Raw genomic sequence first — 17352 nt, forward strand, 5'->3', positions numbered from 1 at the left:
AAGATAGCTCATTATGTATATCTTTATATTCAAAATCTAAAGAAAATTTGAAACTCAAAGCACCAGGTATAAAGTATTTTGGATAAAGGATATTCACTTTGTAGGCATCTGTCTACATATGTCTTTGACTTTCTTCCAGGTTAGAAATGGGGCATTATTTACATTTTTTCATATCTTTGCATATCATTGAAGGTGAGTTTTGGGGGCATAAAATATCAGGATATTTTTATGTGCAAGTCATAGAAGCCAAATTCAAATCGGATTAAACAAAAAATGATTTTGTTAGCATATATAAAATGGAAAGATACCAGAGTAGTTTATAGAATTGAATTACAGTGTGGGAACCCAGTTGTGAGGACAGGCTTATTGGAAGGCTCTTATAGTGACTCTGATGCACTTGTATCTTCCATCAAGCACTCACTACTCACCATTGATTTATTTCTTTCTGTCAAGAATAATTGCTACTACAGAAAGAGACCATGTACAATGTTCATTAGTGGTCTGGTCTTTATTCAATCACTTGTGTCCTCACCCCCAACCCTTGAATGGTTTGTCTTGATTATCCATGCTGGACTACTTATCCAGAACATTATGATCAGTGATGACTAATGGTCCCCCTGGAATGAAATGAAATGGGGAAGGAGGGTTGACCTGAATGCAAGATTGCTGGGCACACAGAAATGTCCCCTACATTCATAAGGAGTTCTAGATTTTTGAGCCAATGGATTCCATGTGGAAATCAGCATTTGAAGAAGACTAAGATGGCAATAGTATGTTAACAGAGTGATCAAATAATTTATCACATAAACTAGGACACTTTTGAAAATGAAAGGGCCTATTATTAATACTTAATGGAATGTGTATAGGAGAGCTGAGCAAGAGGAAGCAGAGGTACTATTTTGGAATTGTTGCACTAACCTCTTTCCCAATGTGACAGTAGTTATGACTGTGAAACCACATGATTTTACAGTCACTATTATCTACTTGTCAAGACAAAATAACTTCTTGAACCAGGCTAAGACTCTGAGAAGGGTCAAGATTCACAAAGTGATGGTATCTGCAGTGGAAGTAACCATCTGCTTCTCACCAGATGGTTCTTGGAAAAACTGCTTTCGAGTGATGAATCACTGTTTCATATGTGAAGTTTCATGGTAGAGTGGTTAATAGAAGGCCTCAGAGCCGTGAGCCTGATGTAAATTCCTGACCACCATTTACTGATTGTGACCTTGAACAAGTTACTTAACCTCTCTAAATCCCTGAGTCTTTGTCTAAAAATGGAAATTAGAATAGTCCACATGATTGTGCTTAGAATTACAGCATATTTATATATGCTATATTATATATAGTGCATATATTACTATATGCTTAGAGCTCTGAAGAGCTAGCTGCTCATACTATTCAAAGGGATAATAAACAGCAAAAAGCAAGAAGAGAAAAGTGTAGTTTTTTTAAGCAGATAGAACTTCCTAGAAAACAGTTCACCATGGTTCTTTCATCCATCTTATTTATTTAGTACTTTCATCTGATCTGCCAGTTCTCTCCCCCGCCCCAGCTCTATGCACACACATTATGCATACACACACACACACACACACACACACACACACACACACACACACACACACACACACATTTTGGGGACAGACAGAAGTGACTGAAAAACTCCCATGTGATGCTCAAGAATTTCATTGACTTGTCAGTTGTGTCATTAGAGACTCAAAATGTTGCCATGATAGGGGAGAAGGTAAGATAGGTTGTTTGAGTTGAGTTCCTTAGTTATACAGTCTGGATATTAATGTCTTGTTGGATGAGAAGTTTGCAAATATTTTCTCATATTCTTCACGTTGTCTCATCATTATTGATTGTGATTGTTTTCTTCAGTCTACAGAAGCTTATTTTGATATAAATCCATTTGTCTATTTTGGGTTTTGCCTGATAATGTCGTATCCAAGAAAATCATTGCTTATTCTGACATCTTATAGTGTTTCACCTACATTTTATTCTAGCAGTTTCATAATTTAAGTTCTTAAATTTATGCCTTTGATCCACTGTGAGTTGACTTTTGTATATGATGACAGGGAGGTGTCTAGTTTCATTTTTCTGCATGTGGAAATTCAGTTTTCCTACTTTCATTTTTTGAAGAGAGTATTTTTTTCTCCAATGCATGTTTTTGCCACCTTTGTGAAAGATCAAGTGACTGTAGATGAATAGATTTATTTCTGGGTTCTCTATTCTGTTCCATTCGTATACATGCTGCTTTTGATTCCAGTACCATACTGTTTTAGCTACTGTAGCTTTATAGTATGTTTTGAGGTCAGGTATTATGCATCACAGTTGCTTATTCTTTTTTGCTCAGGGAGGTTTTGGGGTCTTTTGTGATTCTGTCTGAATTTTAGGATTGCTTTTCTAGTTCTGTGAAGAATGTCATTGATATTTTGTGGGGATGCATTGAATCTTTAAATAACTTTTGGTAATATGGACATTTTAATAATACTGATTCTTCTGATCCATGAAAAAGGGTTGCTTTTCCTTTTTTTGGTATCCTGTTCAACTTTTTTCATCAGTATTTTGTAATTTTCATTTCATTGACTTCCTTGCTTAAAGTGTTTACTAAGTTTTTTTTTTAAGTGCTATTGTGAATAAATCTTCTTGATTTCTTTATCAGAAAACCAGCAACTTCATTATTGGTGGTATTGACTTTTTGCTGTAGTTTTGGTATGAAATGTACTTCAAATACCTACATTTTAAAGGCCTAGTCCAGGTGCTTCTGGGAGATGATGGAACCTTGAAAAGATAGGGCTTAGTAAGAAGTCTTTATGTCATTGAGAGCAATACCTTCAAAGGTATTGTGTGACCTGGGTCTTGTTCTTTCTCTGTCTCTTTTTCTCCTGAGGTATGAGAGGGTCAGTTTCGTTCTGCCATCTGCTCCCACCAAGATGTGCCATTCAGGCACAATGCCATGGGGTCAACCAACCATGAACTAGAATCTCTAAACTGTGACAAAAATAAATCTTTAATCTATGTGTTAACTATCTCAGGTATTTTTTATAGTGACAGAATGCTAACGCATTTTTGTATGTTGATTTTGTCTTCTGCACTTAACTAAATTTATCAATTTTGACAGTTTTTTTTTTGGTGGATTTGTTACATTATTCTATATATAAAGTCATGTCATCTGCCAACAGGGATAATTTGAATTTCTCCTTTCCTGTTTGGATACCCTTTCTATTGCCTAATTGTTCTGGCTAAGACTTCTGGTAGTACGTTAAGTAAAAATGGTGATAGTTGACATCATACACCCAGATCTAGAAGAAATGCTTTCAGCTTTTTCTTACTCTGTATGGTATTAGCTGTGGGTTTTTCATACACAGCCTTTATTGTGTTGAGGTACACTCCTTCTACACCTAATTTGTTATGAGTTTTCATCTTGACAGGGTATTGAATTTTATTCAATATATTTCTGCCTTTATTGAGATAATCATAGGTTTTGTCCTTTATTCTGTTAAGTGATGTATGACATATATTGAATGATCCTTATATGTTTGGATAAATCCTATTTGGTCATATGACCTTTTTGTGTACTGTTAGATTTAGTTTGCTAGTATTTTGTTGGGAAATTTTGCATCTATATTGTCAGGGATATAGGTTTATAGTTTTCTTTGTTTTGCTGTATTCTTATCTGGTTTGAATGACTTTGGAAGAATTCCCTCCTTTTCAAGTTTTTTGGAATTGTTTAAGGATTAGTAATAGTTCTTTAGAAGTTTAGTAAAATCCAGAAGTAAAGCCATATAGTCCCAGACTTTTTTTTTGGGGGGGGGTACTTTTTATTATTGATTCAATGTTGTATTTGTTATTGTTTTTTTTCAGGTTTTTTTATGTTTTTATGTCACAATTTTAGCAGGTTATATGTGTCCAGAAAGTTATTTATTTCAATGTTTTCCAATTCATTGATTCAATGATCTTTTGTATTTTTGTAGTGTCATTTGTAATGTGTCCTTCACAAGAGAATTTACAGGGCAGAAAACTCCCAGAGTGTATCATCCTGCTTCTTTACAAGATCTTGGTTAGCCAAGCTGCTCAAAGTGAGCTATCTCACTGCTTCTTGGGGCTATGGCTGAGCAGATTCACCTGGCTACTCAGGTGTCTGTGAAGATTAGGCAGAGTCACCAGTTGCTTTGCAAGACTGTGTGTAGTTGGAGTCTCAACACTGTTCAGGAGTATGTTGGAATGGGGAAGGCAAATGGCTGGGCTATTTCTCCGTGGCAGTGCAAGAAGGTGGAGTCCTTTGGCAGTTTCCCAAACCGGGGTCAGGGCCTGTTAAGGTTGAGGGTTTCTCCAGAGCAAATACATCCTTTGTCTATGGCATTAATGGGGATTGCTGGAAATGTACAGTTTATCAGTTCCCCACAGTGCAAAGTCCTTCTTGGTTGAGGGCTGATCTCCATTGGGCAGATGATGTTATGTGCCTCATTCCCATCTTTATATGATCATTTAAGAACTCTGCTCTGTGGCATTTCTACTATATTCCTTCTGCACTTAGGTGCTATCCTAAGAAGATATTCAGTAATCAATATGTAGTGAGTAGTGGATAGAGATGTGGTGCCAGATAAGAATCAGAAGGAAAAGGTAGTTGGGATTTAGGATCATAACTGGAAGTAACCACAGGGTCAAGGAATGTTATTCATTGTGTTTGTAGGTATGAGATAGAGCCTCTTTCAGTGGGTATCAGGAGAAGGCTAAAGAGTAGGGAAAGATAGAAGGGGATATAATTGAGACAGGGAGGAGTTATCAGAAGATAGGTTTGATTAAGAGAAAAGATGAGAGAATCTATATGTTTCAAAAAAAGTGATAGCTGACCATTCAATAGTAAAATATTCTAAGGAGAAGCAGGATCATCATTAAGAGCAGTGAATCATGCTGGATCTGGAACTCTGTCCTGAGCATATGGAGGCATGGAAAAAGATGCCTTTCATAAAAAAATCTTCTTGTCCCATGCATCACTCACCACTGGTGGATCTTTCTCACTTTTCCATCTCCCTCTGCCTGAGTTTTCCAGTGCCTTTACTAAATCCAGAAAACTCCATAGAATCTCTAACTTTCAAAACAAAAAGAACTGAGTGGAGCTTGCCCAAACTTGTGCATCTGGGCAGCTTCATTTGTATGAACAGATCAAAACATATGTTTTTATCTGGACATATGTCCAAATGAGTCAAACTTATGGTTTTTGCATACAACAACTTAAAGCTATTTTATTGTCCTTTCTATAGTCTTAACTTTGTAAGTTCTACACTCAATTTATGGCATTGAAGTACACACAATTATGTGTTATTAAATGTCAAATTCATTCTTTTTATAGTCAAGTACCAACTATATTCTATGAAGTTACCTTATTGCTTTATAGACTTATTTTTGAAATCCCCATGAAAATAAGGATTTACTCATTTTCTTTCTTGGAAAGAAATAAGGAAACAGGGTCTGGAAGAGTCACATAGCTAGCAAAACTCTTTTCTTGTGTGATAGAAATCTTCCATCTTTGCATAATGATGCCTCAGTTGAAAATCAGTGTTTTTCTTTTAATATTGGCACTAAAAGGAAACAGAAATTTTAAGGTAAATGTGGTTTTGCTGTTAGAACTCTTTTATACAAAGCATAAAGCACATTAAACTAACTACAAAACTCCAATGGCTCATAACTAATGTTTGTAGCTTTGTGAACTTAAATGTTATTGCTGTACTTACAAAGCACATGCATGTCTCTTTACTCTGTGAAAAGATAACATGGTTTCTTGCGGTGTTTTGTTGTTATAGGGAAAGAGATTACTTTTGTCTGTGATTTGTTTGTATAGACAAAAACCAGAATCTAGTTCCAGTGTCAGCAACTCTTCATCCATTATTTTTCTTCATCAATTATTTTCATTTTGTGTCACTTTGGAATGTTTGGAGACATTTGAAGACTGAATTTAAAGTAATTTAAATGCATTACTTAGTTAACAGACCATGGGTGGGGCATCTAGAACTGGTATGAGCAGGAACTCAACAATGTCATTACTAACCCAGATTCTTTCCATATTTCTGCTCTTTCATCTTTGTCATGCTGACTTTTTAACCCTCACACTCATTTCCTCACAACTGTAAGGTTGTTGTGACAGGCATTAAATCAATGCTTAGAAAATAGAGATAAGAGTTTGCCATCAAGTCTTGCTCTTGGATCTATCTTACTTATAAGGAAACAAATTTCCACAGAAATCCTCTCAGCAGACCTCATTTATATTCCATTGTTCAAAACAGTGCTAAAATAATAGGATTTTTTTCAGTTTAATTTCAGTAGTTTCTTTTGGAGACAAACAGTGAAAGAGACTGGCTCTACTTTCCTACAGACACTGGAGTTAGAGTCCAACATTCAGGAGTTATATTAACATGGTTAGTCGGTGGACTTCCAAATTACAAGAAATTTTGGAAGTTCTGACTGGCTTCTATGTCTCACACCAGACCCAATGCCACTTTATAATAGTCATATGCCCACATACTCTTCTTCCTAATCCAACCCTGACCCAGTCATGGCCATCTGACCTTTCCTGGGATACTTTCTCAGTTGCAGTTTTAGTCACATCCTGTAAGGGGCTGGGGAAAAGAAGGCGTTCCCTCAAAAGAAAGTAGGGAAATGGTACTGGGATCTGCCACATTGTCCTTTCACATTTTATTCATTCCTCGTGATTATGTCTGCTTTAAAATGATTTTCTGTGGCCCAAATAATGTATACACATGCAAGTAAAAATGATAAAATAAAATAAAATAAATGGTTTCCTGTTGCATTCCTAGCTGATGCTTATAGGCTGACTCATTTTATTCAACCACTAAAATCTCACTGGTGTGATCTTTCTAAAATACAAATCTTGCATCATCATTAGCTTTCTCTTTGCATAGTATGGCTTATAAGAATGGTCACGATCCACCCCTTGTACGTCTTCCAGAACTTTCTGTTCCACATGGACTGCTTGGTTTTATATTACATAGGATTTATGTTCTCTTGCTGCTATATCTTTGTACTATTTTCTGTCTAGGATATCTACCCTCCTCCGTTTCCTTCTGTTCTTCCTTGTGCGCCTATTTCTCCTTGTCCTTCAACACTGATGCTTTGAAAAGCTTCACTGAGCATCCTGCCCCCAACAGTTTCCAGTGTTTTTTCTTTGCTTTGTAATAGAAACTAGTGGGAGCCCTTATTGCTGCCAGTGTCTCTGTATTATGATTTATTTGTTTACGTAATCCACCTGTCTTTTGCTGCTAGACTGAGTTTCTTGAGATTAAAGACTGTCTGACTCATTCCTGTAGAGTTTATGACCCATAGGTGATGTTCAGATTGTATATTTGTAATGACAGAAAAGATGTTAAGCTTGCTGGATGACAGTGTGGAGTATGATACAAAGAAAAACGTAATCTTGTTTCCTTGGAGGTCAGGATAAATTTGAGGTGTTTCAATTTTTTTCCTGATTCTAATTTAGGAATGAATTGTGCATAGAACTCAGGGCTGAAACAATGGAGCTTTATAAACAAAAGTTATTTGGCAGAATTGACTCTGAGCTCTGTAGAAACTTCATTGGTACAAGCAAACATGATAACCACTGTACTTCAGAAATAATTAACTGAACTAGACCAGCAGTTTTTCTTTTCTTATGTACCAGCCAGTTGGGTTAGCAATACCTTTAAATTCTGAGGATAGAAAGCCACTAATTCAAGTATACATAGGCAGAAGTAACCTATTATAAAGTATCACTTAATAAAAGCTCTAAGTGTATATGAATCTAGGAATGAGTCTCCTAAAAATTCTTTACACCACATCCTTGATTCTGATATTCAGTTATAGGTCGCTCACCCCAGTACCTTGATATGTAGATAGAAGGAAGGGTTCTTTACTTCTGGATTTGAAAGGATGACACAGGGATTAAACTGGAATGATTAGTATACTGGAGGATGAAGAATACTGAATATAGCACTATTCAGCAGGCTATATGTAATAATCTTAACTGGTATAGGATGAAATTCTCTGCCAGAGTTAGGGAATAAACCTAAATGAACAATGGAAACTTTCTATTTCAGTGCAGTCCAGATTATTTGATGTCAACATACTACTGATCCTTCTCTATGTTACAGAAACTTTGTCTCACGTTGTCTGTGATGAGAGCTAACTGTTTCTTTCATTACTTTATTTGACATCCTTACATCTGACACAATCAGGCCCAGTGGTTGGTCTTATTAAAAAAAATTAAGTACCTAAATTAAATTTAAAATTTTGTAAACCTAAACCATATCCATTCATCCATTTTCTAGGTTTTTGGTATGGGCAAAGTTAAGATCTTGTTCTAAGAATCTGTCTACTGTTTGATTTTTCTGAATGATCTTTATTGTACTACCTAAATCTATAATGAACCAACCCATATTTTCACTTTTTGTTCCTTAAAAATAGCCAAAGGACTTCACATTCAATTTGTTACAAAGGAGTTCAACTCCTTCTGGACTTTTACAATTTGTTTTCAGTCTTTTACCACTATCTCTCTCATACCTAATCCAAAAGCAGATTTTTGCCCCTCCTTTTTTGTGATTTGCTTATATAAATAAAAGCCTCTCCAAAGCATCCATCTTATTCAACTTAATTGTTGCAGAAACATCAAGTTTGTTCTTGCTTTCCCATTTAATTAATTACATGCATTTTGTTAAATAATTTAATGATAACAGTAGATGTGGGAGTAGAAGTGTATAGACACAACATCCTGGTTTCCCAGAGACATTTGGTGGGTTCTGGACAATATCAATATGTTTTATACAGGGAGAGGTGACTATTTTTGAGAAGTCCTTGGTACTGTTGCTACACATACTCAATACTTCCCTAATGGAGTCTTGTTCAATTGGTCTTGACTTTTATGTGCTTGACAAATGCCTTTTATTTGCCTTGTTAACTCTGGCAGTTTATTTTGTCTGGCACTTTTTTTTGGCTTTGCAATATTCTTACTAAAAACAAAAATACAAAACAAATCCCATTCTGCTTGGCTCTACTCCTTTCTATATAGTGTACTACTGAGGATTGTTATATATAATCTACCCTTTCTGCAACAGAAACACTTCATGATTAGAGTTTGAGCTGGAAAATGGTAGTTGGAGGCATGAACAGTTCTCTGGACCTTTCCTGTGCAATGGTTTCCTACTTCTAGGGGACCAGCCCCAACAGAAATAAGGTTCTAAAGGCAAATAATAAGAAACCTGTAAGAAAGTGCAGGCAGCAGAATGAAGCAGAGAAAGAAGCTAGGCAGGGAAATAGCTTCGGGTAATGGCTCTGCCTGAACTCAGGGGAGCTCTGGACCACAGACTGCTTCTTGCCTTGAAGCCACCAGGCAGCGGTGAAGGAAAGTAACCTTTAGAACAACAGCTTCCATCGTTTGAGCATAGTCCTGGAAGAAAGATGCTGTTATGTGAGCAGAATGCATGCATGAAAAATGAACTGATTTAAAGCAATTGTAGAGAATCTGGGCAGGTGATCAATTATCTGCTAATTAGTAAAACATCAGAAATTCAGCAAGTGACATTTTAAAAACAGCTACTTTTAATGGACCCAGTAAAGGAACCACCATAGATGTTCTTAGCCTTACCTATCTCTAGGGCTCTCAACTGGTTGGGTTGGTATGGAGATGGAGGGAAGCCAAGGCCCAATGCTATTAGTACATTTTCAAATCTTATCATCTGACCTAGACTGCCCTAGGAAGGCCAGTTCAGCAAGTCCTTCATTATACCCTCCGCAGTGGGAGCTGCAGCACCTGCAAAGTTTGAACATTATCCAAACAAACTCACAGGGACTGTGGCTTCCCTGCTCTATATTTCTAGACTCAAATATAAAATGTCATATAATTGAAATGCCATGCAGTAGACCATGGCTTCTAGCTTCCATAGCAGATGTCCCAAGAGGCCTGGTGTATAACCAGGAAGAAAATAGGAGCTACTTTGACCATAGAAAAACCTTAACCAGTTGGGGGAACCTACAGGTATATTCTTTTTAGTCCTTTCTTCTGATGGATTGTTTTGAGGTGCTGAGGTTCTTAGAGCTTGTGGCTGAGCAAGTGGCTATTTTCTGTTCTGGTTTTCAGCAAGGCCATTACCACCTTGCATCTGCTTTCTGTTCTTCCTTGTTTTACTCCCCTTTTCTTTCATTCTTGTTGTAATTGTACCTCTCCACTTCTCTACTTCCCTGCAAATGTATTAGCACAAACCCTTAGCCTGGTTCCAAAACAAAAGAAAAAAAAAAAACTAAAGTAAATGGAGCCTAAGGCAAATATGGTACCCCCTAGAGATTCAAACTTTCACCCAATATATGAATTGCCCCAAATGGTGGAATTTTGCTGTAAAACATCAGGGGAGATAATCTGAGTAAAGAAAAGCTAATCCTAACAGTGTTCTTGTGTTCTTTTTCTGTCTAAACAAAGTCAATCCTATTAAAATCTAAGTGGATGCTAAAGAGAAATCCCCAGGATGCTACATACAGAGTTTTCCTTCTGTTCCCATTTCTTTCACAAATTGGCATAGTGCCATAAACACTGTGAAGAGGTAATAAATTTAAATACAATACAGAAGACAACATAGCATCCTCAAATCTTCTTTTCCTCAAAGGAATTTAGAACATTGAGCTGGCACAGCAGTGTGAGTGATATGAAACATTCTTTTTTGGAAAAAAGATAATTGACTGGTTCTATAGCTTTAGCCAGCTAGAAATCACCAGTTATCAGGCCAGGACATTAGCCTTATTTTACTGAAGTGCAGGTGCAGGCATCTGACACAACCACAAGTGATGTGTTTCATTGTTGTCACAATTAGTACTATGGCTTCCGGCAGTTTGTCTATAGCTATTAAGAAGAGAATAAGGGTAACTGCTACATTATACTTAAGTTTTTGCTTTCAGAAATGGCCTTAGTTTTCTCTTCTGTCTGATTAGTTTTAGCATCTGGATTTCTTTTTTGCTATGTTCATTACAGAAGTTGCCTCTCTTTGCCTTTCTCCTTCACATCTGGAGTCTAGCCAAAATGTACCAGAACAAGATGCTTCTAACATTTGAACCCTATTGTAAGCATGTTGATTGCAAGTTGGATAACTTCAGTTTAATACAAGGTAGAAGCTTTCTGTTGCTGTTGGGGAAAAAAATAAACGTCTAAAAATAAAATGCATAAAAATAGGGCTAAATGCTCATTAACTGCCTCACTTAGCTGAATGCTGAAATTATTTCTACAGCACTAAATTAAGCCTTTGTGTAGAAGAGGTTGAGTGTGTTTTTTTTCATAGTATTTTATGTCAGATGATAAGTGGGTTACTGTAATTTGTCATTTGGTTCAAAATACATGAATTACATAGACTCAAGGACCCAATTTTTAGTTCCTGTACATGCTGACCCTTGAACATAAGCACTTGTGTTCACGCATTTTTGGGAACACATGTTGTGGACCTCCGTGGGAAAGGCTGAAGAAGCAAGTAGCCAGAGTTTGCAAAACTAGGTATGTTAGGGTTAAGAATTTAGCTCTTACTCTGAGTGTGGTTGGAAATTACTGCAGGAATTTAATAAGATATGTCATAGAATGACTTACGTGTTTTAAAAATATGTCTCTTGATTGTGGTGTTGTCAGTGCACTAGAAGGAGGCAAGAGTAGAAAAAGGGTAATGAGCCAGACGTCTGTTTTTAGGTATCCATGTAAGAGATGATAGTGGTTTTATAGCAACATGGTGACAGTAGAGTTGGAGAGATGTGAACAAATAAAATACAAGTTAATGAATTTGATATGGAGCTTGAAGGGATGGAAGAATCGTGGTTAAGTTTCTGGCTTAAACAACTAAAAGAATGTAGTATCAGTTATTAAGATGAAACATGGAGGAGGAACATGGTAATGTTTGCTGTTTTGTTTGGAGTAGGGCACAGAACAATGAAAAAAGGGAATGAATCAGAATTTAAAGGCTTGTATTGACTTTGAGATATCTCTAGATCAACACAAATGAGCAGTTGAATGTAGATAAATTTGAGAATCCTTGGAATACAAAGCCATGGAATAAAGGAACTCACATAGAGAGTGCAGGCAAGAGTATAAAGAATGTATAATGCCTGGGAACATTCCATATTTCCATATAAATAGAGCAAGCAGAGGAGAAACAATAAAGGACTAAGGAGGAGTAGCATTGAGAAAGGAAAAACTAGGAGAATGTACTGTTCCTCAAAAAAAAAAAAGAGCAGAGCAGTCAGTTGTGTTGAATGCTAACCTGAGGTTGAGTTTGGTTACAAATGATGTCATTGTTTTTGGCAATGTGGAAGATCTTAGTGAGATTGACATAGGCAGTGTGGGATATGTCATGTAGGAATTTTTTTTTCTCTCATGTCCTTAAGATGAGCAATATTGGACTATTTATATTTATGGAACTGTTCTACTGAAGAGATGAGATACAGAGTGTAGAGAGTATAGAGATGATTTCATTGCAGAGACATGTTTCTTGAATTTAAAAAGTGTGGAATTCAGGACACAGTGAAGGGTTTGGCCTTGGCCAAGAGCAGCAGGAGAGCAAAGAAAGAGTAGGCACAGCTGTTAATGGGTTAATTGAATTGGTGGTAAGAGAATGAGAGAGCATCTGTAACTAACCAAAACTAATAAATAAAGCATTACTATCAGCTAAAGGGGAGATTAGAAAAGAGAATGAGGGGGGAAGGTAGCAAATACTGGAGTCATTCTGGGGCATGGGAAAGTGAACCTATGGTAGGAGAGTGGATAAGGACTGTCCCTTAAGCAAGGTGAATTTTAGTTAATTTTTGCTTGGAAAGATGCTGGAATTAAATTTAATTTTTCTTTGGTCTATGAAGGCAATGTTTTTATGTTTTCATAGTAGAAATATGAGTTTACCAACTGCTTATAATCTTCCCGTTCAATACATATTCTTTCATACATTACACATGCAAGTTCATCTCTAGGAAGAACTATAAAGGTCTTATTTTTTTAATTTTTAAATTTTTTTTATTATTTATTTATTTTTTTTTCCCTTTTTCTTTTATTATTCATATGTGCATACAAGGCTTGGTTCATTTCTCCCCCCTGCCCCCACCCCCTCCCTTACCACCCACCCCGCCCCCTCCCTCTCCCCCTCCCCCTCAATACCCAGCAGAAACTATTTTGCCCTTATTTCTAATTTTGTTGCATAAAGGTCTTATTTTGATAACTAAGATAATTTTACAACATCTCTCACTTTACTGAATACTTTAGTTATTTTTCTGAGAGGAATGGAAGCTATTAGAGTGATAACTTTGTTATATTCAGATGTTTTCCTAATTTATATTTTAATGTTTATTTTTGTTGCTTTTTCAATTTATGTAGATATATCTATAATTTAAAATGTATAATGTAAAAATGAAACTATGAATTATTAATTCACCAGGATATATAATGATGAAGGTGTCTAATTTTACTTTTTAGAATAGTTTAATCATTCTAAAATCTCATACCACACACCAAATTTAGAATATGTTTTTTGAGTTGTAGAACTGTCAACTGATTTCCTTAAATTTTTTTAGCAATTTTAAAACAAATTTTTATGCTATTTATTAAACAAGTTATCTCTTGAAAAGTAAAATTAACTGTTATCCTCTCATCAAAGAAAGTCAGTTATATTTTACTTGCAACTATATTGTGTATATGTTTTGCCATCTGTATTTGCTCTTTTTTTGTTTGTTAAAAACCTCTTAGTCAACCATGGATTTAATGTTTGCCTTATGATTTGCATTAGTACTGGACATTTATGAATATGTTTACAGGTTTCAGCTGTTTTTTATGTGATTGTAAATAACACCAAAGTTAATATCATTGTACTTAATATTGAATTGAATTAGTTTTAGTATATTTTACTACAAAAGCAATAGATGTCTACTGTAGAAAGCTTAATAAATGACAGCTATTATCTAAAGACTCAAAGTGGATTCAGTGAAAATCTTTATTCATTTGATGCCTATTTTTCAGCATCTATCATATAGCAAGCACTGGTCCGGTTGTGAAACCTGCTCTTCAGAGCTAACATCTAAGTGTATATTTAGTGACAGATCCTGTGTGTGTTTTATATGCAAAAACATGTATCTTTAAAGAAGGAGGCCATGCATGTAAAAGTTTTAGTCTTATTTCTGTCTTGCAACACATTAAGAACTTGTCATTGGACTTCGAACTTATCATGTTTAATGGCTTCTGAGAAATTATTTGTGTGAATGTACAATAGTTTAATTTCCTAAAAAAGACACTGTAATTCATTTCCAATTCTTTTTTTGCATTTAAAATCCATAGCATACATTCCTTTTTTCTCTTTGACAGCACAATAATATGACCTTCACAAGACATGAAGGTATGGGCAGTGCTGTTTTTTTGCCCCACTCTCCTACTGTCTCTCAGTGGATTTCAAGGTAACTTTTATAATACTTATTTATATCATTGGATAGAAATATGAACACAAAGTGAACTTTGGCTATAGATCATGCATCTGTAACCTGGGATCCAAAATGCTCCAAAATCTGAAATGTTTTAAGTGCTGACATGATCCCACAAATGAAAAATTCCACATCTGACCTCATGTAACATGTTGTAGTCAAACATAGGCTTACTAGAAATACTGTATAAAATTACCTTCAGGCTATGTGTATATGTATGTGAAATATAAGTGAATTTTTGTTTTAACATGGATCCCAGCCCCAAGTTTTCTCATTATGTATATGTAAATATTGTGACTGAAAAAATCCATAATATTTCTTATTCCAAGAACTTTTGGATAAGGAAATTCAATGTGTATTTCATCTATAGTCATAGTATTGTGAACTTTCATAAATGATCAATTCATAAGAAACAAAATCTAGAAGTCTGTGTGAAAATTAAAAATCATCTTTTCTCCTGTCCACTCTGGTTTAGGCTCTTTCTAATATGTTATCTCCTACTAGAAATAGAATTACTAGAAAGGCAAGATTGATTGATTTTTTAAAGTGGAAGCATGGTGCCTAGCACTTGAAAGAAGGCATTATCAGCTTTGCTAGATTCTATGGTAGGCATTTTAAGTTATTCAGGGAAATAGTAGAGGGGTATGGTAGAGCAATAAAAATAAACAGCAGTCATTCCTTTTCTTTCCCATGCAAAGGTATGTCTTTCTCTCAGCATGATATCATATACCTTTATCTCTCCACAGAAAAACTAAATCTTTGAGGAAGAGAGGTAGAATGTGGCAGGATGGGAAGAGCCCCAGAAGAGTGAGTAGGCAAAAAAAAAATATTTTGTGGCAGAGCCACAAAGCTAAGTGAGCATCCATTTCTTCCATCTTGGGTAGCCTTGGTGAAGATCCAAAGGTTTACTCCATTGTCCATAAAATAAGGTCCTTCCCATCTTTTTTTTTTTTTTTTTTGGTACTAGGGTTTGAACTCAGGACCTCACCCTTGCTAGGCAGACACTCTACCACTTGAACTACTCTCCTCCCTTTCACATCTTAACATCTTACAATTCAAAGAGAAAAACAAGATTTACTTAAAATTTGTTGTGAATTGATCAAAGAATCTGGATACCATTTTCAAAGACATCGAGGATATTTTCTTTGTAAAAGCCTTAATGTGTTGAATTCATCTGCTTTTTGAAATAAACTGAAACTGACAATAAAACATCAAAACCAAGTTAATTAAGAGAATTAGAATTACACATTTCTATCCAGAATAATATTCCTTAAATCTGTGTTGACTGACTTATAGGGAATCTTGACTGTGGTCCTAAAGTCCAATTAAACAAGTCACTTCATTTTTCCTTTTAGACTCCCCTTGCCTATGTCCTCTCCTGATAGAAACTAGCATCCATCCAGATATTCCTAACATTATTGAAACCAGCATTGCCTTCTACATGCTCCAAGTATCTCCTGATCCAGACAAGCTGAGTTTGCTACATTCTTTTAGGGTGTTCTGGCCCTAGCTAGCTAGTTAAATGAGTTTATTGTTATAGTAGGTATTGAAAGGGAATGTTTTTCCGGAACAAAAACCAGCAGAACTCTTTTATACATAATTTCCAGTACTCTCTGCCAGCACTGGAAGGGAGACAGACTATTGATCAAGTAGATAGGAAACTAGTGTATCTATAATTTAGTTTGTTGCCAATTCTCACAGTTAAATTGACTCAAACAGATACTCAGTTAAAATGGAAGAAACTCAAACACAGAGTTTCATGGCTTGTTTCTAATAATCAGACAGCCTGAGATTCTTGATGATGTGATCTGTTAATAAGGCTGCTAAGCTAGATATCTTCTTTCACATAGTGCTAATATAATCCTTGACAAGCACCATCACTAATCCTCTTCATAACATCTCTGTTCTTGATTTTAGATACATTCTTTTCAGGCTTCAGTTACTCTAGTATTATGAATGAGAAAATTGTTATCGGAAGATGTGATGAAGATATAATTCTCCCTTGCTCATTTGAGAGTGGGCCTGAAATTGTAATTCACTGGAACATTAAAGATAAAAACAATGTTCACAGTTATTACAAAGGCACAGACCACCTGGAAACACAAGATCCAAGATATGCAAATAGGACATCCCTTTTCCACAGCGAGATTCACAATGGGAATGCCTCTCTGTCTGTCAGTAGATTAAGTCTTCTGGATGAAGGAATTTATACTTGTTATGTGGGAACAACAACTAAATATATCACAAACAAAGTGGTGCTAAAGGTGGGAGGTAAGTATGCATGTAAATTTTAGTAAAACTTAATGATATCACTTGATGTCATTTCTGAAACATTCTCTTCCTAACTTACTTCCTTTCACTATAAATCTACTTCATTATTTTTTAATGCACTGTATATGATGCATCAGTGTATGACTGATAACACAATTCTACTGGTTGTGGATATTCAGGCATTCCTAGTGTTTTTCATTACATTGTAGTAACATCTTTGTAGTTACATTTAATCTTGGGAAAGCATCTGGATAAAATTACCAGAGTAATGTTTATTATGGTAGTGGTAGCAGCATAAGAGTATCCATTTTTCTTTCAGTCCTATCAGTACTGAATACTATCAATTCTAATAATTTCTGCCAATATGTTCTCTAAAATTATTGAATTTTTAACTTAAATTACATTTTTCTATAATAAATATCAGGTTATTATTTATATTGTATGTTTTTTTCCTCTTTGCAGTAACTATATATCTAAAACTAATTAATATATTAACTATTCCCAATTCTCATCACTCATTTTGAATCAGTTCAGGTGTTCAATTAAAACTAAAGAAAGTAATTGAAACACAAAGATGGAGTACTTCTAATTAATCAGACTAACAAGAAT

At 35.4% G+C, this 17352-nt stretch overlaps 1 protein-coding gene across 7 annotated transcripts in view; it reads left to right on the forward strand.

Annotated features, from left to right (window-relative positions):
- The window catches only part of Hhla2 (HHLA2 member of B7 family), a 63169-nt gene that overhangs the window by 34215 nt on the left and 11602 nt on the right, over positions 1-17352 (forward strand). For all 7 annotated transcript variants that reach the window (XM_074072369.1, XM_074072368.1, XM_074072375.1 and 4 more), the window contains 2 exons: positions 14360-14448; positions 16390-16743. In XM_074072369.1, coding sequence (XP_073928470.1) covers positions 14385-14448; positions 16390-16743 — 418 coding nt within the window. In that variant the 5' untranslated portion in view covers positions 14360-14384. The remainder of the gene's footprint in view (positions 1-14359; positions 14449-16389; positions 16744-17352) is intronic.

This window comes from Castor canadensis, chromosome 5 (genome assembly GCF_047511655.1).
Source record: "Castor canadensis chromosome 5, mCasCan1.hap1v2, whole genome shotgun sequence".
Classification (NCBI taxonomy): domain Eukaryota; kingdom Metazoa; phylum Chordata; class Mammalia; order Rodentia; family Castoridae; genus Castor; species Castor canadensis.